The following is a 23,580-nucleotide window of genomic DNA, read 5'->3' as shown; positions in this document are numbered from 1 at the left end:
AATTTCCATTCCACAGAAATCTCTTGCCCGTGTCCTGCTAATCTGTGACCTGTATACCTCATCAGCCAATTTCCATTCCACCGTACTTCTCTCCTTCTACAAAATCCTGCAGCTATCTGCTCCTCATGTTTCTTAGATTCTATCAACCATCAAGCCAACTTCAAACTACAACAACATCCAACTTAAAAGTGCAACAACATGTCAGACTTCTCCTCAGAAAGGTATCCCACCATCTCCTAAACTACCTGAACAGTGGTGTTTTCCTTCCTGCCCCTCTGCAGTTCCATATAAACAGCCTCACCATCAGCAACCACTCTCCTACAAACCGAGCTTGGCCAACCTCCTTAACATCCCACAGCTTTCACATCTGCCCCCCAGACTAAGAATAACCCATAATCACAAGAACTAGTCATGATAATACGGTGCCCTTAACATCTCTTCTAAGGCATTCTCCCCTCTTGAAGTATCTGTATTATATAACGGTCTCACTTTCAGCCCTAAACCTGCATTTGATCATGCTGCTTCGGTAGAGGATGTACATTCTTTCACATGTAATATCAATTGGAAATATCACTTTGAAAGCCAATACCAAAACCTTTCCAACAGCAAACCTGGCATTGAACCATGCCTTGAACAGTTCAGACCACGATCCCAACTTGATCCACCACCACTACCTCAAAATCATTCCTTGCAAGCCTTCCAAGAATTCCTCACATCCAGAATTGCTTCACAACCGTTCCTCAGGTCCCTACAACATGACCCTCACTCACCTTTCCTTTGCAGAACTCAAGGCTTTTCACTCCCTAAAAGCTGACGACTCCATCATTCCAGAATGAGATTTTCACTCTGCAGTGGATTGTGCGCTGATATGAAACTTCCTGCCAGATTAAAACTGTGTGCCAGACCGAGACTCGAACTCAGGACCTTTGCCTTTCACGGGCAAGTGCTCTACCAACTGAGCTACCCAAGCACGACTCACGACCTATCCTCACAGCTTCAGTTTTGCCAGTACCTCATCTCCTACCTTCCAAACTTCACAGAAGCTCTTCTGCTAGCATTGCAGAACTAGCACTCCTTGAAGAAAGGATGTTGTGGAGACATGGCGTAGCCACAGCTTGGGGGATGTTTCCAGAATGAGATTTTCACTCTGCAGCGGAGTGTGCGCTGATATGATTCTCATTCTGGAAGCATCCCCCAAGCTGTGGCTAAGCCATGTCTCCGCAATATCCTTTCTTCCAGGAGTGCTATTTCTGCAAGGCTTGCAGAAGAGCTTCTGTGAAGTTTGGAAGGTAGGAGACGAGGAACTGGCAGAACTGAAGCTGTGAGGATGGGTCATGGGTCGTGCCTGGGTAGCTCAGTTGGCAGACCACTTGTCTGCGAAAGGCAAAGTTCCCCGTGTTCAAGTCTCGGTCCGGCTCACAGTTTTAATTTGCCAGGAAGTTTTGACTCCATCATTATCCTCCGAGCAGACTAAGGATTTATCACTGTAGTACTTGACCAAAAGGAGTATGTTAGTGAAGATCTATGTCAGCTGTCTGACACCTCTACATACAGCATCTGCCATCAGCTTCCCATCCCTGTGATTCAAACTGACTTGCAGTCCCTCTTTAAAACCTCAGGCCCCTCACATGGACTAACACCTCAATCCATAGAACTTCTCACCCCACCCATACCACCCACCCCCACATTTTACCTTCTTCCTAAGATCCACAAACCCTGTCATCCTGGCCATCCAATAGTTGCTGGCTTCAAAGCACCCACGGAATATATATCTGCCTTAGTTGATCATCACCTGCAACCCACAGTACAAAATCTCCCCTCTTATATCAAAGATACCAACCATTTCCTAGATCGTCTGAAATGTGTGCCCATCCCACTCCCACCACACACCTTGCTTGTCATCATTGATGCCACCTCCCTCTATACCAACATCCCCCATGTACATAGTGTGTCTGCTGCTGAACATTTCCTGTCAACACCCATCTGATTCCAAATCTATGACATTTTTCCTTCTCACCTCAGTCAACTTTATACTTACCAACAACTGTTTCACCCTTGAGGGGCAGGCAAACAAACAGATCAGGGGTACGCATATGGGAACCAGGATGGCTCCTTCCTATGCCAACTTTTTCATGGGTCGCTTGGAGGAGGCTTTCCTGAGGTTCGTAAGTCTTCAGCCTCTGGTTTGGTTTAGATACATTGATGACATCTTCACTATACACACTAATGCTGAGGCTGACCTGCTAAAATTCCTCGAATCGCTGAATACCTTCTCCCAATTAAATTTCACATGGTCCTATTCCGAAGCTCTTGCTACTTTCCTTGATGTTGATCTCTTCCTCACCAAAGGCCAACTATGTACTTACGTCCACATTAAGCCTACCAACAAACAAGAGTACTTACATTTTGACAGTTGCCATCCTTCCCATGTCAAAAGTTCCCTCCCATACAGCCTTGGCATCTGAGGCAAACATATTTGTTCAAATGCAGACTCTTTACACCAATACACCACCATTCTCACCTCAGTTTTCGCTGCACATAATTACCCCACTAGCCTAGTTCAAGAGCATATCACACCATCACATCCAATCCTGGTACTGCTGATCATTCCAAAAAACAACTTCAGAGCACACCACTGGTGACTCAGTGTTATCCTGGTCTGAAATGTATTAATCAGATACTTCAACAGGGCCGTGACTTCCTAAAATCATGCCCTGAAATGAGATCCATTCTGTCTGAGATTATGTCCACCACACCTAGAATAGCTTTTTGTCACCCTCCCAAACTCTGCAATATTCTTGTCAGACCCTATGCTCCTTCAGCAACCATCTCCCTACTCTATGGCTCCTACCCCTGTGACCGTCCCTGCTGCAAGACTTGCTCATCCACCCTCCTACCAACACCAATAGCAGCCCTAACTAGCAAAGCATATACTATCAGAGGGAGAGCCACATGTGAAATGACATGTCATATACCAGCTGTTATACAGCATGACAACCGTGACCTCGGCACCTGTTTCACCACACGTCATCTGGATTCTTCCCCCAGACACCAGTTTCTCAGAACTCCACAGGTGGGAACTAGTGCTACAACATGTCCTTGGTTCTTGTCACCTAGCTGGCCTTAATTTACGTTAATTTCTTCCATCTCCTGATTTATTCACAGTATCTACTCTTTTCTTCACTCCGTTTTTGTGTTCTACATCTTTCATTGTCTTACCAATATATTTTTCACCGCCCCACCCACTCCCTCCCACCTCTGTTCGTACAATGCACTTAGCTTTTCACTCTTATTAACTCATACATGATGCTTAGGCAGTAATCTCTTGTCTTGCATATTACCCTGTCATCCACCTTTACTCTGTAAGGTTTTCAAATCTCGTCCGATGCCGTCCCTATCAATCTATCTTTCCTTCTTGTCCCGTGCAGTAAGTTCCCCCTGGCCCTCAGTTCTAGGTGACTTTCCCCTTTTCGTAGACCTCATTTTTTGTCATCCCTCTTCCTTCACCTTCAACCCCTCTGCCTGAAAAAGTAGCCACTTGCTCCAAAAGCTTGCCTAATCACAACCATCTTTTGTGTGTGTTCTGCTGCTGCTTGATGAGTAGATTTTTTATCTATCCACTTAAATTATTTTTGATTATTTATGCAGCTTTTTTCAGATAGTAACTTCATATAGATAACTGCAATAATCTTCTTCTAGAAGCCTCATCTGAGAGTAATGTGTGCCTGTCAGGGAAGCTTCCACATAGAAAATGGTATCATCTCCAAACCCCGTACCAGAAACAGAGCTGTGGCTTTGGGCATGTGCACTAGGTAACTGGTACTGCTGTCAAGTGTCATTGTGGCCAGGAGGCTAACCAAAATTGACAGCAGAACAGCGACAGCGACATAATGCACTTGTGAAAGAACACAGCTTAGTGGGTGACTCTGGACACATTAAAATCACTTTGGTCATACATGTGCAACTTTCTATGAGGCCTTTTGGAGAACACCATCGGAATGTGGGCACTTGCCATTGCTACTTACGGCAACTACTGCCTGTGAATGTTGAAGTTGTGTCAAAGAAATATTGTAAGGTTTACACAACATGATCGAGTGAGACACCTGAGAGTCATTATTGAACAATTCCGTTATGTTACAGGATTTAGGATACGAGAGGACCAGTCCCATGGTCTGAACATACGCTCAACTTAAATCATTTTGGTTATCATCTGAGGTGGTCACTTAAAACAATTAGTTTATGCAGCAGACATTTTTAATGCTGAGATGCTTTGTTTATGTATTGTGAGTGTCTGCAAAACCATCTGACACTTACTTGAGAATTTTCAGTGGATTTGGCAGTCCATAACCTCCTAATGAGTGTTTTTAGTACTTTTTTGTAGGTGCAACTGTGTGTGTGTGTGTGTGTGTGTGTGTGTGTGTGTGTGAGAGAGAGAGAGAGAGAGAGAGAGAGATTGTTCTCCTATCACAGCTATCTAAGAGAGAATTGGTATCGTGTTGCTTATTTTATAGTCAGGCAACCTAACTTCATTTTGAAAACATATACATTCTTTCAATGCTGTTGTACAAGGCTCTCTGTATTTCTCTGCGCTTATTTATGTGTTTTGATAACTTGTGATCTTTTTTTATTTATTTTTTTATTTTATTTTATTTTTTTAATATATAAAATTTTTGATTATAATATTTATGTACCACAATTTTAAAAATTAAAATAAAAAAAAGAGTTTGTTGGTGCACCACTAGCAGGCTAAATTTATTTTACACAACAATGAATGTGTAAGTGAACTATGAAAAAACACCAATTTTAAATGACCCATTGCTGAGTGAAACAGTCATTATTAGAAAAGGACAACTAACTTGATTAGCTGCATGATATGCAAAACAAATGTACTGTAAGAGTTATTACTCATCATTATCCACTAATGTTATCATTACTGGTATCCTTGGAGGAGTCTACAACAGAAACAGATTCATTTCCTCTTTCCCATCATCTTCAGTATCATTCCAGAGCATGTTATCTTCACTGTCATCTAGAGTACTTGGAATATATTATGATCGCTGGTGCTTCAGTGCTTTCCCAGGCAGCCGAAACCCAGTGTGCAATTGTGTGGGGCACAGCACACTTAATCTTTCCTCTCAGAATCAGTTCACAGTTTGGTTTGCAAAACCATTTTTCATACTGTTTCTGAACATAATCTTTGAAAGGTTTATTGAGACTAATGTCCAGAGGTTGTAACACAGAAGTCATTCCTCCAGAAATAATAATAAGGTCAGGTTTGACTTTGGATCTTCTTTCTTACATCATAAGTGAGATGACCATGAAATGCATCAAGAAAAAGCATGGATGATAGTTTGGAAAGTGCACCAGGATGGAATTCCCATATATTTTGGAACCAGTCAAGCATGAAAGTTTATTATTCATCCCTTCTCTTGATTTTGAAAAATTACACCATTGGGAAACAGATTTTCATTCTTAGGGGTTTTAGAGGTTTGTTTTCTCCTTGAAGATTAAGAAAGAGGATGTTTGTGCCCATTTCTGTGATCCCTAGTGCTACAATTACATGCTGTTTTTCTCACCCAGATGTTTTGATGGAAACTTCTTTTGTTCCCTGTTCATCAATCATGTAATTATGTAGCATATCAAACCATAATGGTGTCTCATCAGTGTTACCTATTTGGCCCATCAAGAAATTCTTCTCTTTCCGAAATGTGATGACATACTGCTGAAATTATTGAAGTTTTTCCTCAGAGTTGTGTGGAAGTTTTTAGTACGTATAGCATCATAAAGTAAGCCCACCCATTTCATAAAATTATCAACCCATCCACAGCTAGCCTTAAACTCATGCCTCGGCCTATTAAGAACTGCAGTCACCTCTTTTGCTTTGTTTCTAATGGTATCTCAAGTCACTGGTTGCCCATTCTTCCTCCTTTCATGGATGAATTCCAAAACTTACTTCAACATCAGGATGTCTTCCTTTGTGTAGACCAGTGAATTCGTTTCTAGTAACAGTAGTTGCAAATAATGCCAATTTTTGTTTCTTCCATAAGCAAACGTTACTCTCAGCTACACTGGACTCGTCCCATCATCCTTGTAGTAACCAAAACCAACTGTGGGAACGCCTTGGGCTGCGTATCGGAGCCGCCAGGTGGGGAATCCGCCGGTGGTGGAGCACGCACCACCGGGTAAACACAGGACGAGTCGGACGACAGACCAACGACAAATGACAACAACCGACCACGACCGACTATGAGCGACACAACAAGGAAGAGATAAACAACGGAGGCTTGTGGAAACCACAACACCAAACGTAAATCCACTACTACTTGCAAATGTCAACAACGAGCAATGACCAGAACGCAGTACCGCCGAGATAGAAACGAAATCCAGAGCGAGTACCAGACTGACTGGACTAGGGCAGAGCGGGTCACTATATACAAAACCAGAGGGAGCGGCTATTGGCCACTGTCTACACGTGGCTTAGTGGTGACGCCCTCGCTGCGCGGAATAGCCGCCGCGGAGGCAGAGCCCTCTATGGGCTGACCACGTCCATTTGTTCTGGCGCGTGTTCGACTTCCACGGCGGAAGGTACTAGAATCCTGTTAGCTTATTTTTCAGTGAAAAGAATGATTTTACGCTTGAAAGTAGCTTCATATGATGATCTTCTCTGCTTGCCTTCCATTTCATGATTATGTAATGCAAACACACTACGCAGTAATAGGCCAATAATAATGAAAAGAAGTTGAGAATTGCAACAGTGCATTGTGACATGAGAAACAACAGATAAATGCCAATGATGTTGCCTAGAATGACGGACTCAATTTTGTACTCAAATGTAATGTGCTGTCATATCTTATGTGCACCCGAATTTTGAATACTGCATGTGGTAAAAGAAAGTGTGCTTTTGATTCACATAAATACAGTATTTCTCATCCTTTTCTCCCCTTCGATAACTAAACACACTAAATTTTAAAAATTGGTAGTCTGATTTTATTGTGATAACTTTTGAGTGTTATTTCCACATTTCTGTATTTTGTTCAGTGAACTTTTAATGAAATTAAATAAAACACCCACAGAATAAAATGAACAGATGTCATCTAGGAAGTGGCTTAATACAGCTAAGAGCCAGAACAAAGTAGCATAATAACAAGAGAAAGGAACATTGTGCTGATACTGAAATAATGGGGCAGGAGATACAGTGATAATTACAATAAATTCACCTCAGATGCTACATGTTGTCACATCAGTAATCATTTGCTGACAAAATACATACATAATTTAAATAATACAAGGCAAACTAGGTTTTTATACGTAACAAGATTATGAATAGGAAAGTTGCTACTCACCATGTAGCAGAGATACTGACTTGCAAATAGGCACAACAAATGGACAGACACAAATGAAGCTTTCGGCCAGTAAGACCTTCATCAAAAATACATAACAGGCACACAGGTTGCCTGAGACTACAGTCGTGTGTGTGTGTGTGTGTGTGTGTGTGTGTGTGTGTGGGGTCTATTTTTGATGAAGGCATTACTGGCCGAAAGCTTCATTTGTCACAGTCTTTGTGTTGTACCTATCCGCGGCTCAGCATCTCTGCTATGTGATGAGTAGCAACTTTCCTTTTCATAATACTGTTACTTTCCACCCTGAATTTTCCATTGTTAGATTTGTATATGGACATATTTTGATTTTTCTCCTTTTACAGTACCTCTGTATAAACTTAAAAACAGAGAAGAGGCAATAGAGTCAATGGGTAGTAAATGTGTAAATGTCATTTGAACTGAAAACTGCTCCGGAGCAAAATATCCTACTTCTCTCGTCATCTGTTTCTTATAATTTGGTATATGATGCTCTTAAGATAATTAAGCAGATGTTGTTGTTCTTGTGGTCTTCAGTCCTGAGACTGGTTTGATGCAGCTATCCGTGCTACTCTATCCTGTGCGAGCTTCTTCATCTCCCAGTACCTACTGCAGCCTACATCCTTCTGAATCTGCTTAGTGTACTCATCTCTTGGTCTCCCTCTACGATTTTTACCCTCCACACTGCCCTCCAGTACTAAATTGGTGATCCCTTGATGCCTCAGAACATGTCCTGCCAACCGATCCCTTCTTGTGGTCAAGTTGTGCCACAAACTCCTCTTCTCCCCAATTCTATTCAATACCTCCTCATTAGTTATGTGATCTACCCATCTAATCTTCAGCATTCTTCTGTAGCACCGCATTTCAAAAGCTTCTATTCTCTTCTTTTCTAAACTATTTATCGTCCATGTTTCACTTCCATACATGGCTACACTCCATTCAAATACTTTCAGAAACGACTTCCTGACACTTAAATCTATACTCGATGTTAACAAATTTCTCTTCTTCAGAAACTCTTTCCTTGCCATTGCCAGTCTACATTTTATATCCTCTCTACTTCAACCATCATCAGTTATTTTGCTCCCCAAATAGCAAAACTCCTTTACTACTTTAAGTGTCTCATTTCCTAATGTAATTCCCTCAGCATCACCCGACTTAATTCGACTACATTCCATTATCCTCGTGTTGCTTTTGTTGATGTACATCTTATACCCTCCTTTCATGACACTGTCCATTCTGTTCAACTGCTCTTCCAAGTCCTTTGCTGTCTCTGACAGAATTACAATGTCATTGGCGAACCTCAAAGTTTTTATTTCTTCTCCATGGATTTTAATACCTACTCCAAACTTTTCCTTTGTTTCCTTTACTGCTTGCTCAATATACAGATTGAATAGCATCGGGGAGAGGCTACAACCCTGTCTCACTCCCTTCCCAACCACTGCTTCCGTTTCACGTCCCTCAACTCTTATAACTGCCATCTGGTTTCTGTACAAATTGTAAATAGCCTTTCGTTCCCTGTATTTTACCTCTGTCACCTTCAGAATTTGAAAGAGAGTATTCCAGTCAACATTGTCAAAAGCTTTCTCTAAGTCTAGAAATGCTAGAAACGTAGGTTTGCCTTTCCTTAATCTTTCTTCTAAGATAAGTCATAGGGTCAGTATTGCCTCACGTGTTCCAACATTTTTACGGAATCCAAACTGATCTTCCCCGAGGTCACCGTCTACCAGTTTTTCCATTCGTCTGTAAAGAATTCGCGTTAGTATTTTGCAGCTGTGACTTATTAAACTGATGGTTCAGTAATTTTCACATCTGTCAATACCTGCTTTCTTTGGGATTGGAATTATTATATTCTTCTTGAAGTCTGAGGAAATGTCACCTGTCTCATACATCTTGCTCACCAGATGGTAGAGTTTTGTCAGGACTGGCTCTCCCAAGGCTGTCAGTAGTTCTAATGGAATGTTGTATCCTCCCGGTGCTTTGTTTTGACTCAGGTCTTTCAGTGCTCTGTCAAACTCTCCATGCAGTATCATATCTCCCATTTCATCTTCATCTACCTCCTCTTCCATTTCCATAATATTGTCCTCAAGAACATCGCCCCTGTATAGACCCTCTATATACTCCTTCCACCTTTCTGCTTTCCCTTCTTTGCTTAGAACTGGGTTTCCATCTGAGCTCTTGATATTCATACAAGTGGTTCTCTTTTCTCCAAAGGTCTCTTTAATTTTCCTGTAGGCAGTATCTATCTTACCCCTAGTGAGATAAGCCTCTACATCCTTCCATTTGTCCTCTAGCCATGCCTGCTTAGCCATTTTGCACTTCCTGTCGATCTCATTTTTGAGACGTTTGTATTCCTTTCGGCCTGCTTCACTTATTGCATTTTTGTATTTTGTCCTTTCATCAATTAAATTCAGTATCTCTTCTGTTACCCAAGGATTTCTACTAGCCCTCGTCTTTTTACCTACTTGATCATCTGCTGCCTTCACGATTTCATTCCTCAAAGCTACCCACTCTTCTACTGTATTTCTTTCCCCCATTCCTGCCAATTGTTCCCTTATGCTCTCCCTGAAACTCTGTTCAACCTCTGGTTTAGTCAGTTTATCCAGGTTCCATCTCCTTAAATTCCCACCTTTTTGCAGTTTCTTCAGTTTTAATCTACAGTTCATAACAAATAGGTTGCGGTCAGAGTCCACATCTGCCCCTGGAAATGTCTTACAATTTAAAACCTGGTTCCTAAATCTCTGTCTTACCATTATATAATCTATCTGCAACCTGTCAGTATATCCAGGCTTCTTCCATGTATACAACCTTCTTTCATGATTCTTGAACCAAGTGTTAGCCATGATTAATTTATGGTCTGTGCAAAATTCTACCAGGCAGCTTCCTCTTGCATTTCTTAGCCCCAATCCATATTCACCTACTACGTTTCCTTCTCTCCCTTTTCCTACTGTCGAATTCCAGTCACCCATGACTATTAAATTTTCGTCTCCCTTCACTACCTGAATAATTTCTTTTATCTCATCATACGTTTCATCAATTTCTTCATCATCTGCAGAGCCAGTTGGCATTGTACTACCGTAGTAGGTGTGGGCTTTGTGTCTATCTTGGCCACAATAATGCGTTCACTATGCTGTTTGTAGTAGCTTACCCGCACTCCTATTTTTTTACTCATTATTAAACCTACTCCTGCATTACCCCTATTTGATTTTGTATTTATAACCCTTTATTCACCTGACCAAAAGTCTTGTTCCTCCTGCCACCGAACTTCACTAATTCCCTCTATATATAACTTCAACCTATCCATTTCCCTTTTTAAATTTTCTAACCTATCTGCCCGGTTAAGGGATCTGACATTCCACGCTCCGATCCGTAGAACGCCAGTTTTCTTTCTCCTGATAACGGTGTCCTCTTGAGTAGTCCCCGTCTGGAGATCCAAATGGGGGACTATTTTACCTCCGGAATATTTTACCCAAGAGGATGCCATCATCATTTAATCGTACAGTAAAGCTACATTAAGCAGATATCTACTGTGAAAGAGACAAAGGATTATTAAAGTTCTGTGAATTGATTTTTGTGGAAGTCTTGGATTTAAATAAGGAGTATTGATTTTTTTAAAACAATGCCATGCCACTTCAGCTGCCCAGGCTTGTTTAAATTTATTGACACTGATGCTGGAATGACTACGTGGAAGAGAGCACGAATCTGGCTTCTTTCTCCACCGTTATCACAGTCTTCACTAATTCTCATTGATGTCATTGTTGATCAAGTGAGGTGGCACAGTGATTAGCACACTGGACTCGCAATCAGGAGAGTGATGGTTCAAATCTGCGTTCGGCCATCGTGATTTGTTTTCCATGATTTCCTTAAATCCTTTAAGGCAAATTCTGGGATAGTTCGTTTGAAAGATCTTTTTCCCCCCTCTAAGTAGGGACATTCACACTGATGGCAGGCTTAGAATGGGCAAAACAAATTGTGGGAACACATTGTGGATAAAGTGGTTGGAGGAAGGGAATACGTCCAGCAGGAATTAAGAGGTCAGTAATCACTATGTAAAAGCACTACTAGTTGATAGTGTAAGCTGCTACTGATGATGCTACATATCGTAGGATGATTCTAAATAGCAATGTTTGTGATTTGAAACAAAGAGACTGAGAAATTAACTTCCATATTAAATATATGTTGTTGCATTTATTGTGTCACATCTGTGACAACCTTGGACGATGGAAGATATCTGTGAAATAAAACGAGTGCACAGGCTTAAGGTAAGATTACTTTAACATTTATTTATATTGCTTGCTTCTGACAATGAGAAAACTCTAATTTCTTATAAGTGCTGTATGGTGTTGGGTGAACTTAATTTCAATGATTTTTGATATTTCATCAAAAGCAGTCAAATTTTTCATTAATAACGTTCCAACACAGTAGTACTTATATTCTTTGGATTTTTGTGTTCCAAATGTTATGTTGGACATGGAATGCCAGATTTAGGTGTGAAACATGAACTATTATTAATTGATTTCTAGGAAATATTTATTTGCCAATCACATGTGCTTCACAGTTACAGACCTCATATAGCATGTAGTTTAGCTATAAGTTAAACATTCAGAGTTATAGAAACTCTTCCGATATTCAAAATTTCACATTAGAGTGGTGTTGAACCTACCAGACATAAAATGTGTATCAAAATGGAGCTTTTATTTTCTAGATCAAATCAATTATTGTGAAGTTTCCAGATTCCCAAACTTGTCAGGCCGATATATTAATTGAAAATTTCTATTTTTTGAGGACATATTGAGGAACATTCACAGCCATGAAGTCACTAGAAATTGCGAGAAAATCATGTTTATTGAATTCTGGAAGTTCATGCAAGTGCCATAAAGGCTGTGGAAAATGGTTCACTGAATGGTTCTTGTTTGCTATCCAATTTTATTGGTTTTGACTAATGTTTGGTGTTGCAAACCAGTTTCAAGTCCAACCTCACAGATCTAGGTCTTTTGAACCATCATGATCAGTTTATTACTGTTTTCATATTTACCACCTAGGCTCACGAAAAAACTTCAATTCCTCTTTTTTCATTGTTGTTTATAGTTTTTAAATACTCCTTCATCTTCTCCCCATGTTATCTTTTCCTTTCTTCTATCCATGTTGTTCCTGATTTCTTATTTCTTCTATATTGAAGGTTTCTAAATTTAGTATTTTATTCTTAAAAAGGTTTCTGTCTGTTATTTCTGATTCTTTGATATCGTTTCTTTCTAGTTCTTTCCTTATGTCTGTAATCCGTGCTATTGTCAGTTTCTTCTTCCAGAAGTACAGGAATATTTGTGTCGTGAGCCTGTTCTCATTCATTCAGTAGAGGTTTCCAAAAAATATTAATCTTCTTTTTAGCCATTACTTCTGATATTTTCTGTGTATTTTTGTAGATCTCCTCATTAGTTCTCATTTTGCATTTTGGAGCCATCTGTAGTTTGTAATAATGCAAACTATTATTATTATTATTATTATTATTATTATTATTATTATTATTATTATTATTTTATAGCCCAGGTCTTAGGTAATATCAAACTAAGAAATATGTACTTAAATATGAAACCAAAATTGTTGAAATATATAAACAAACATATAAGAAGCAATTATATGTATAAAAAAAAATAAAAAAAAAACACTCCCCCCCTCTCTGGAAAAGTGTAAGTTCACAGATAGACTAGTCAACTATCTGCATTAATTCTTAATCAGTTCACCTCTGTTACAAAGAACTGAAGTATAAGTGTCTCCTATTCAAGTATTTAAGTCACACTGTAACAGACTGCACAGTTAATTATAATATATAAGGTGTGCAACTTTGCTTCCATAATTTTTTCCCCAACATTTGAGGCTTTAATGAAACAAATTGTTTACACATGTATCATTCAAAGTATTTTCCATCACTGGTCACTACTTTCACCTGTCTTTCGGGCAGTGTACGAAACCTGTGTCTAAAAAATTGTTCATCTTTTGAAGTAATCCATGAATCGATCCAATTTGTGACTTCTTCATGAGATAGGAAGTGTTGGTCAGCCAGGCCATGTGCCATTGATCTAAAAAGGTGATAATCAGAGGGAGCAATGTCTGGAGAATATGGAGGGTGGGGTATGACTTCCCATTTTAACATTTACAAGTAAATTTTGACCCCTTTTGCAACATGGGGTCGAGTGTTGTCGTGCTGCAAAATCACTTTATCGTGCCTCTTGCTGTACTGAGGCTGTTTGTCTTTTAATGCTCTGCTCAAACACATTAATTGTGTTCAATAACGAGCACCTGTGATTGTTTCACTTGGTTTTAACACCTATAGTACATGACGCTGAGCTGGTCACACCAAATGCAGAGCATGATCTGGGAGCCATGAATATTTGGTTTGGCCGTCGACGTGAGAGCATGGCCGGGATATCCTCATGATTTTTTGCATTTAGGGTTATCGTAATGAACCCATTTTTGTCCCCAGTCACAATGCAATGCAGAAATCCCTTCCGATTTTGCTTCTGAAACAACTGTTTGCAAACGCCATTCAACGTCTCTTGGTTTCGGCTCACACGGGACCCAAGTTCTTTCTGAATCATGCCCATAGCCTTGAGATGATTTGAAATGGCTTGCTGTATCACACCCACTAATCGTGCCAATTCTTCTTGAGTTTGATGCGAGTCTTCACTCAGCAATGTCTCCAATTCTGCATCTTTGAAAACATTCTCTCTTCCACCACTATGCTGGTCTACGACGTTAAAATCACTGTTCTTGAAGCATTGAAACCACTTGAGACACATTCTTTCGCTAATAGCGTCCTTACCATACGTACTGTAGAGCATTCGATGAGACTCAGCTGCTGTTTTCTTTATTGAAATAAAACAGTAACACCTCCCGCCAATGACGAGAATTAGGCTCGTAAACTGACATTTTCAATCCAAAACAACTTTATGATGCAGAGACAAATCGACTAATGTTTCAATGAGCTTATGTTGACTGAGGTCCAAGCCAACTGCCTGACGTCTGCTGTCTGTTTCTTTCGACCGCTAGTTACTGTTGTCGCCACCTATCGGCAAACGGCGGAAGCAAAGTTGTACACCTTGTACTTTTCCAAATGTCCTGTTACCATACATGGTCTTTGTCCGATAGTACAGTGCAACCTTGTATAATTTGTCCCTGAATCTTACTCGTAGTGTAAAACATTCGTTAAGTGAAACAATTTATACTATATAAATTAAGATAAAATACAGTAATGTGCTCCATGCAGAAAAAGTACTAGAAGTTTTATCCTGTTCATGCCATTTATTCAAAGAAAATTATATGTACAGTATTATGTACTTTATTTATTATTCACGATACACAACTAATTCTTTTTGGCCAGGAAGCTATCTATAGTCATTTGTTTCTGCCAACAATTCAAGACTTGGCGAAAATGCAACATAGCATTATCATCAAATAAATTTGTAGCGCATATTGCCACTACTATATCAGAGTGATGATTTTCAGTGTACAGTCCAACTGATTTCCATGCGTTCAGCATTTCTCTTATTGCGCCAGAAGATTTCTGCTTTGCTGTTATCGCATCCTCTTCCTCTGAAGAAGACCTCTCCACAACTTCTGCTGTTAAATGCACTGTAACTCCATAAGCTCTTCAGTGATCATTTCTTGGTTGTGATCTTTCACAAGCTCATCGATATCATTGTTATCCACTTCTAGTCCCATGCTCTTTGTCAAAGACACAATCTTGTTGGCTAGGGGCTCCATAGGTACTAACTCAAATGCCGGAGTGTCACATTCAACAACACACTCCAGCAAAAGCTTCTTCCAAGCAGAAGTGAGAGTTATCTTAGTAATCCCTTCCCATGCCTTTTTGATCATCTTGATGCAGACAACAATGTTGAAGTGATATTTCTGAAATTCTTCAAGGAGGTGGTCTTGTAGGCCTGAAGAATGGGCAGGAGCGTTGTCCATAACAAGCAAGTCATGGAGTGGCAGATTCATCTCGAGCAAATATTTCCTCACCAAAGAACCAAGTACTTCATTGATCCAATCATAAAAAATCTTCTGTACTTTACACTTATTGAAGGCTTGTAGAGTTTCTGAATGGTAAACAAGCAGCAGTTGATAATTTTCAAATTGCCACTTGCATTGGCACGGAATAGCAGTGTGGGACGGTCTTTCATTGGCTTGTAACCAAGCAATGCATTCTCCTCTGCTGTTACAAAGGTATGCTTCGACATCTTTTTCCAGAATAGACATGTCTCGTCGCAATTAAAACCTGTTGTGGCAGATAACCCACAGAATCTACGAGCATCTTGAAGTTGCTGATGAAGTTCTCTGCTGCCTTTATGTCAGAGCTGGCTGCTTTGCTGTGCCTCACAACACTGTGGATGCTGGTTCCTCCTTAAATTTCTTGAACCACCCACAGCTTCCGTTAAACACCTCTTCGGCCACCGATGATCCTGGCATCTTCTTAACGAGGTCAGTGAAAATCATTCTTGTCTTCTCACAAATGATGTTAATAGTGTCGCCTTACAATTACTATTCATTTATAAGGAGCAACCTCTCGACATTGCCCAGAATATGAAACTGTCGTTTAGATACTCTTGTCACTCTCTCTGAAGCATCTATTTCCTTAGCCTTGTCCTTGTTCTTAAGGGTAGTGCAAATAGTTGATGTAGACAGATTGTTTGTGCATGGTAAATCAGCAACACTCACACCACGTCATGATTTTCAATGATTTTAAGTTTCATTCCTAATGTCATTTTCTTTCTCTTGTGGTTGTTTTCTTGCAGCTTTATTTTTGGGACATTTCTAAACAAAAAAAAGACATTATGTGAACACAAGTTTAGAAAACTTTGTGATCACAAGCTGCATGAAGACAGTAGCAGGAAGAGCGCTAAACCCAGACTGCAGTACATACTAAAGACATTTTCCATGTACCACTGCTAATATATTGTTCAACATTTCACCCACTGTGCATGAATGGCTGGTGACATCACACTAAATTTTCATCACTCATTAAATGAGTCCTTTTTTTACAGTTTGTTTTGTTCGTTATGCAAATTGTGTGTCACAGGAGATGCTTGTTAAGCAAGGTTCCACTGTATATTTCTATAAGTAGAGAAAGGTCACTCAACTTTGTAAGAAGTCAATGGCGCATATTTATACAGAGAGATTATGCTAGGAATAATATTCTCAGTGGGTTTTGTACACCACCCACTTTACCTGGAATAACACTGACCTGAACTGCATCTTCTGTTATTCCCACAGTCTCTCGGAGAGGTATACTTGAAGCCTCCAGTTTCTTGATAGTGTCTGTAAACCAGCTGAAGTGACTTTTGATGTATGAAACTGAACTGAGTGCTTCAGAACTGTTGAATGCTGACAAGGATTCACTCACAGACAGTGCAGGATCAGAAGTAGTGTTCTCCATCATTGACTTCACAGCTTCGAAGTGCTTATGGTAGAAAATCACAGTTTCAATCCATGTTGTGCACCTTCTTGTCAATGACTCAGGAGGCAGAGGTACATCATATAGTCGCTCCTTGTAGCATTTTACATGAAAAGGACATTTCAAGAAAACCTTCATTGCTGATATGTATCTTCTGGGAATAGATGTTTAACTCTCCCTGTCACTCGTTGGACTGCATGAGCCATGCTTGTAACATGCATTAAGTTCGGATAAAATGTATTAAATGATTTCCTTGCTTTCACCATGTATGGAACTAATCTGTGTACATAAATATGACCCTATGTCCATTGATGCCATCTGATCATAGTACTGAAAGTCCATGATTAATGAATCTAGCAATTATTGTACTATTTGTTGCCTCCAAATTTGTTTTACAATAAATTAAATAGGATTTAGATGCAGCCTCAGAGTCCAACTCACTCACAGTTGGATTAGTGATGACATGGCCTATCGTTACATCAGCAGAAATCCGTATAGGTGATGTGCCAACATCACCCCAATTGATTTCTAATATGTCAGCATAGCAGGAATCTAGATAATTCTTTATGAGAGTGGACTCATCAGGAATGTTGCAGTTGCAATATTTCTGTAAGAAATGTTTAAATTCAGATACCCGAAGTTTGTTTCAGGGTATGTTCCCTGCCCAGTACAAAACACAGTTCTTTGTAAAATTCACTGTTAGATGATATAGGCTGCCCCTGCAACTGTGTTAAGTGGAATCTGTTTCTTTGAAGAATTCCATTGTTTACTCCTAATATGTAGATTGCTTTGTAAACGATGTTTAATTTGAAATTTCATTGTACATCCTACACGTTTATGACAAGTTTGACAGAGAACTTTGCAGTGGGTAAAGCACTGTCAGTAGACATCCATGTTTGATGACAATGAAAACGCAATCGGAGCTATGGTTAATTTACATGCAAATAATGACTGTCACACATTGTGAAGTGTTGAGAGCAAGAAAGGAAAGCATTTAAAACAATTCATTGTTGTCTGTATTGGACTGGTGCAATTTAGATTTGAGGTTATGGGATAGACGACAATCTGAGAAACACAATAATAAAACTTAATTTTTTTTCCTGTTTTGCTATGTAATGAAAATGTATAGGACTTATAAAATTTGTAATAAACCCAAAATAATAATAAAATATGAAAAATTATGTAATATAGTGTGAAATATGTATTATATCTCAAAATATGTAACTTAAAACTTTGAAATAAGGATCCTTTTGGTATAATTCACCATAATTTTAGTCTTTCTTATAACTACATATAAAGAAACAGGATATGTAATTACATAAAAGGCAGGCTCTATTTATTGTTATTATTATTACTATGGGTTGCCACTCAAATGTTGAGGTCAGGTTTAATCGTGTAGCAAAAAAGTTAGTTTAATTGACATGTCCATTTTATGTCAGTATCACATCGTAGAATACTGATCTATCCTCTGATAATGTGTAGAGTGTGAGCACACAGGAAATGAACTTAAGTTATCACAGAATCTGGCATGTCATGTCCTGTGCATATCTTCTCACTTCTTACCCTATCCAAATTCCTTGCTTACGTAGGTATTGGGTGGACTGAATATCTATCTATCTATCTATCTCTCTCGCTCGCTCTGTCTGTCTGTCTCTCTCTCTCTCTCTCTTTTCACTTTCGTTCTCTTTCTGCTAGGTGGTGGTGCCACGGGGAGCAGCGAAGGCTAAAGGTTTGTTGGCGTCCTGCATAAGAGACAATGATCCATGCATCTTTCTGGAACCCAAGGTGCTATATCGGTCAGCAGTTGAAGATGTGCCGGTTGATGAGTACCTGCTTCCTCTGGGGAAGGCAGATATTGTGTTGGAAGGTTAGTTACTTGGGGATGGGGAATGATATGTCATCGTTGGCACATATTTAATTATGTTTTCAGTTAATCCTTTACTTTCTCGTGATTGATGTGTTACATATCACATTGACTAATTAAGTTGCTAAACAGAGCAGTATTCTAAGAAACTGTCGTTTCATATAATCTTGGTACATTTTGTTTATCTGTGTAGGTAACACCTAATGATAGTTTCTGCACATCATTGTAAAACTTAGTGATTCCTGCTCAAGATGGTATTGCAGTTGTGAAATCATCAATAAAAGTATTTGCAATTTGTATTTCACTTTGATCATTGCTTATTTTGTATATAAAGGTATGTAATTTCAAATGGATTGCCTCGAGACATATATTCAGTCTGGTGAACTCTTGAATGCAATTTAACCTCATCACGTTTACTCAAAATTTGTAGATCTATATTCAAGCATAAAATCAGCAACATTCTACCGCAGAAGAAAACTTATTACTTCTGAGTTTGACAACTGCTTCATAACATGTACCTCACTGACTCTGTTTGGAAATGAGTGCAATATCAAGCTCCTATGCACACCATTTTTTCCCCAAAAGGGAAATGTCAGCATCTAATCTTGTAATCTCCTTTATCTCCTTTTAGTTGTATAAAAAAATTATGCGTGTGTGTGATACAAAGAAATTAAAAATATAAATTGTTACTGAGTTTTCTGTCTTAATATTACTGCAGTTGAAGAATATTTTTTACCAGTCATGTTTTGCTTTTAATTATAAAGCATCTCCCATGATCATTTTGGTACCATATACATACAGGGGTTGGACAAAAATGTGGAAACACCAGAGAAGTGCATGCTTGGACATAAATGAATGTGCTAGCCAAGCCTGCAGGCTGTACTGTAGTATTTGACCAAGAACGGCCCATGTCCAGTGTCCTCAATCCGTTGCAAGTGTTCTGTGGAGTTGCAAGTGCATTATGTCAGAGCTAAGTGAATTCGAACATAGGAAAATTGTTGGTGCTCGTATGGTAGGTGCATCTGTAGCCAAGGTAGCCGAAGTGTTTGGTATTTCAAGAGGCACTGTATCAAAGATTTATACTATATCCCAAAAAAGTGGAAAAACATCATCTGCAAAGTCACAACATGGACGAAGTTGTGTTTCGTGTAATCATGCCAGATGGTCATTCAAGAACACCATGATGAAAAATAAGAAGAGAACAACTGCAAAAGTCACTGCAGAACTGAATGTCACACTTGCGAGCCTTTCAGCCCCAAAATAACATAAAGAGAGCTCCAGACGCAGGGAATTTCGTGGCGAGCTGGAGTTCCAACACCACTTACCAGTGTTGCAAATGTTTGTAACAGAAAAATGTGCTGTGGAAGTCATAAAACCTGGACTATGTAGCAACATAAGAAATCAGTTTGGTTGGATGAGTCATGTTTCACAGAAGGAATTTGCCTGGATGTGTCTGAAAGTTTCAGTCAGAGTCAATTATACTTCCTTCAAATAAAATTTTTTTCCTCACTAGATGAATATGGGAAGAATTAATCAGTTGCCATAAGGCATTCTAATCTGTTACTCTCTACATAGCAAAAGTTTACAGAATTAGTTCGTTACCATCACTACAGCCCATTTGCCATCCGCTGCTTGATAAATAACTCGTCTTTCAGAAGTAATTACATGATTGTGTGCCATTTGTCGTAGCGTAGTTTCACTCTAAGTGACAAGTTATATTTTACCATAAATGTGTCTTACATAATTTCAGTACTTGTATTTATAAGGAGCAGTCTCATGGAAACAAGACAATTGGGAAAAATGTAAGTAAACTCTAAAGTAATCATCATAACTGTTGATACATTTATCCCATTGTGAGCGAAGACAGTCAGTGCCTTCATTGACAAATGTTTTTGGTTGCCTACAGAACGATGATGGCATCACAGAATATACTCTTTGTTTGATGCAAATCGATGGTTACAGATGTCTTTCTTGGAGGATGTGTAAGGGCTTCCCAGCAAAACTTCTCCATTGTAGACAAAACAACTTTGGCAACTTGTGGGCAGGCCCACATCTTGCAGAAGTTTGGCTGGGAAGCCCATACACATCCTCCATACAGTCCACATCTCTCCCCATGTAATTCACATATTTTTGATGCCCCGAAGAAAGACTTTCATGGCCGTCAATTTACTTTGGACAAAGAACAGCACACCTGGGTACAGTTATGGTTCTGTAGGCAATTGCAAACATTCTCCCATGAAGACATTGACTGCCTTGTGAGATAAATGTATTAACAGGTATGGCAGATAATTTTGAAATAGTATATGGCTTAGTTACTTTTTTCCATCTGTCTTATTTTCACTTGACTGCTCCTTATATTTGCAAATCTGTGTGAAGATTGAAAACATACAACATTTTACAAACATTATTGTGGCACCATTCTGCTACACATGTTGTAAATCACCCGAGCTACAGGTGAAGATCAAGATATGTGGGAAATAGTTGCATAGACAAGATATCCTTGAGAAAGTCCCACAGGAAGAACTCACAGTGGGTTAAGTCATGAAATCTAGGCAGGCATTACATTAGTGCATCCTCTGCATTCTAACCGCCTCTGTGGGAAGCTGTGATTGAGATACTTCCACTTATCTCTGTGGTAGTAAGTCATACAGCCATTGTGCTGTCTTATCATCATCTTTCAGATGTAGTGTTAGCCAGTTTCCCAACACGCCATGGAAATCATTCCGATGATCGTAGGTTCTTGGAAGAAAAAGGGCTCATAATCCATTCTCTTTCGAAATGGTACAAGGATACATTATTTTTAGTTTAAACTGGTTCATATTCTACAGCTGTGCACACTCAATAAAGATGAAGGAATAAATTTTCTGGTGACCTTGCTCGATATTCTCAGATTCTCTGCCTATGGTTTCTTTCTTCCCCCTCCGCTCCCCCCCCCCCCCTCCCCCCCCTACTGCTCGTGGTCTAGTGGTTGGCGTTTCTGCCTCTGGCTCACGAGGTCCCAGGTTCAATTCCCAACCAGGTTGGGTATTTTCTCTGCCCGGGGCTGGGTGTTTGTGTTGTCTTCATCATCATCATCATCATCATTCACGACAAGTGACTAGATTGGACTACGAAGAAAAAAAAAATCGGACTGCGGAAAAAATTAGGACTTTATACAGGCTCTGATGACAGCGCAGTTGAGTGCCCCACAAATCAAACTTCATATGTTTGTTTTTGAACATAGGTATAAAAATTTTAAACAGGAAAATAATTAATGTACTTTGCACCAATATACACTGCCCAGTCTCATTAATGTGACCACCTGTCAAAGGCCTGAATAACGACCTTCTGTAGCACAGTCTGCTGTGGGACATGCAAGAAGAGTGTCAATGAGGTTCTGGAAGGTACCAACATGATTGTGAAGCCATGCTGACTCCAGTGCTGTGGTCAGCTGTGCTAGGTTTCTTGGTTCAGGATCCACATCACGTACAGCATGATTGAGGTGGTCCCAGAGAGTCTTGATTAGTTTTGAATCTGGATAGTTTGGTAGCCAAGGGATTATAGTTAACTGATGCTGGTGCTCTTCGAACCACACATGTACAGTGCGAGCTGTGTGGCATATCGCATCATCCTGCTGGTAGGTGCCATCATGTTAAGGGAAACCAAACTTCACGTAGGGGTGGACATGATCCCCAAGGATAGATGCATACTTCTGTTGATCCATTGTGCCTTCCAGAATGAAGAAGTCACCAAGGGAATGCCGTCCGGTCTGGTCCCCATCCGACAAGTGTTGCAATGTGTCTATTTCATACATCTCACACCGTACACACCATTATTCATCTGTCATCTGGAAAGGCCACCAGTTGCGGCATTGGTGTGCAAATTCCAACCTTCATCTCGCCTATGAAAAGCAGTCAGCATTAGTGCACTGCAGTTGCTCAGCATTGGTTTTGCCATGCATTGTATACTTGAAACATGGTGCCACAGTTTAAAAACATAGCCTTTTTAGAAATGCTTCCATCTTTGGCCTGAAAGCTATGATCATGCCCTTTTGGAACTTGGATAAATCACACACTCTTTCCACATTATGGTAATGACTGCACTGTTTTCTGCCTCCCCTCCAACATGCATTATATACTCTCCACTGCTACTGCTGCCGCCTAAACCGAAAGTGGTATGTCACATCCAGGGAAGGTCTGACATATTGACATATTACAAGAATCACTGAAGCTATGTTTTAAACTTCCCATTGATTTCTGTGCAGAAACTGAAACCTATATTTTGCCTTTGGGCAAAGATTATGATATACACTCCTGGAAATGGAAAAAAGAACACATTGACACCGGTGTGTCAGACCCACCATACTTGCTCCGGACACTGCGAGAGGGCTGTACAAGCAATGATCACACGCACGGCACAGCGGACACACCAGGAACTGCGGTGTTGGCCGTCGCATGGCGCTAGCTGCGCAGCATTTGTGCACCGCCGCCGTCAGTGTCAGCCAGTTTGCCGTGGCATATGGAGCTCCATCGCAGTCTTTAACACTGGTAGCATGCCGCGACAGCGTGGACGTGAACCGTATGTGCAGTTGACGGACTTTGAGCGAGGGCGTATAGTGGGCATGCGGGAGGCCGGGTGGACGTACCGCCGAATTGCTCAACACGTGGGGCGTGAGGTCTCCACAGTACATCGATGTTGTCGCCAGTGGTCGGCGGAAGGTGCACCTGCCCGTCGACCTGGGACCGGACCGCAGCGACGCACGGATGCACGCCAAGACCGTAGGATCCTACGCAGCGCCGTAGGGGACCGCACCGCCACTTCCCAGCAAATTAGGGACACTGTTGCTCCTGGGGTATCGGCGAGGACCATTCGCAACCGTCTCCATGAAGCTGGGCTACGGTCCCGCACACCGTTAGGCCGTCTTCCGCTCACGCCCC

The 23,580-nt window shown here is 40.3% G+C and overlaps 1 protein-coding gene across 2 annotated transcripts in view; it reads left to right on the top strand.

Annotated features, from left to right (window-relative positions):
• LOC124789638 (2-oxoisovalerate dehydrogenase subunit beta, mitochondrial) overlaps nt 1–23,580 on the top strand; it is an 89,145-nt gene that overhangs the window by 42,601 nt on the left and 22,964 nt on the right. For both annotated transcript variants that reach the window (XM_047257065.1, XM_047257066.1), the window contains exon 5: nt 18,496–18,667. In XM_047257065.1, coding sequence (XP_047113021.1) covers nt 18,496–18,667 — 172 coding nt within the window. The remainder of the gene's footprint in view (nt 1–18,495; nt 18,668–23,580) is intronic.

Source organism: Schistocerca piceifrons, chromosome 3 (assembly GCF_021461385.2).
Source record: "Schistocerca piceifrons isolate TAMUIC-IGC-003096 chromosome 3, iqSchPice1.1, whole genome shotgun sequence".
In the NCBI taxonomy this organism is placed as follows: Eukaryota; Metazoa; Arthropoda; class Insecta; order Orthoptera; family Acrididae; genus Schistocerca; species Schistocerca piceifrons.
This window is presented reverse-complemented; position numbering and strand designations above follow the sequence as displayed.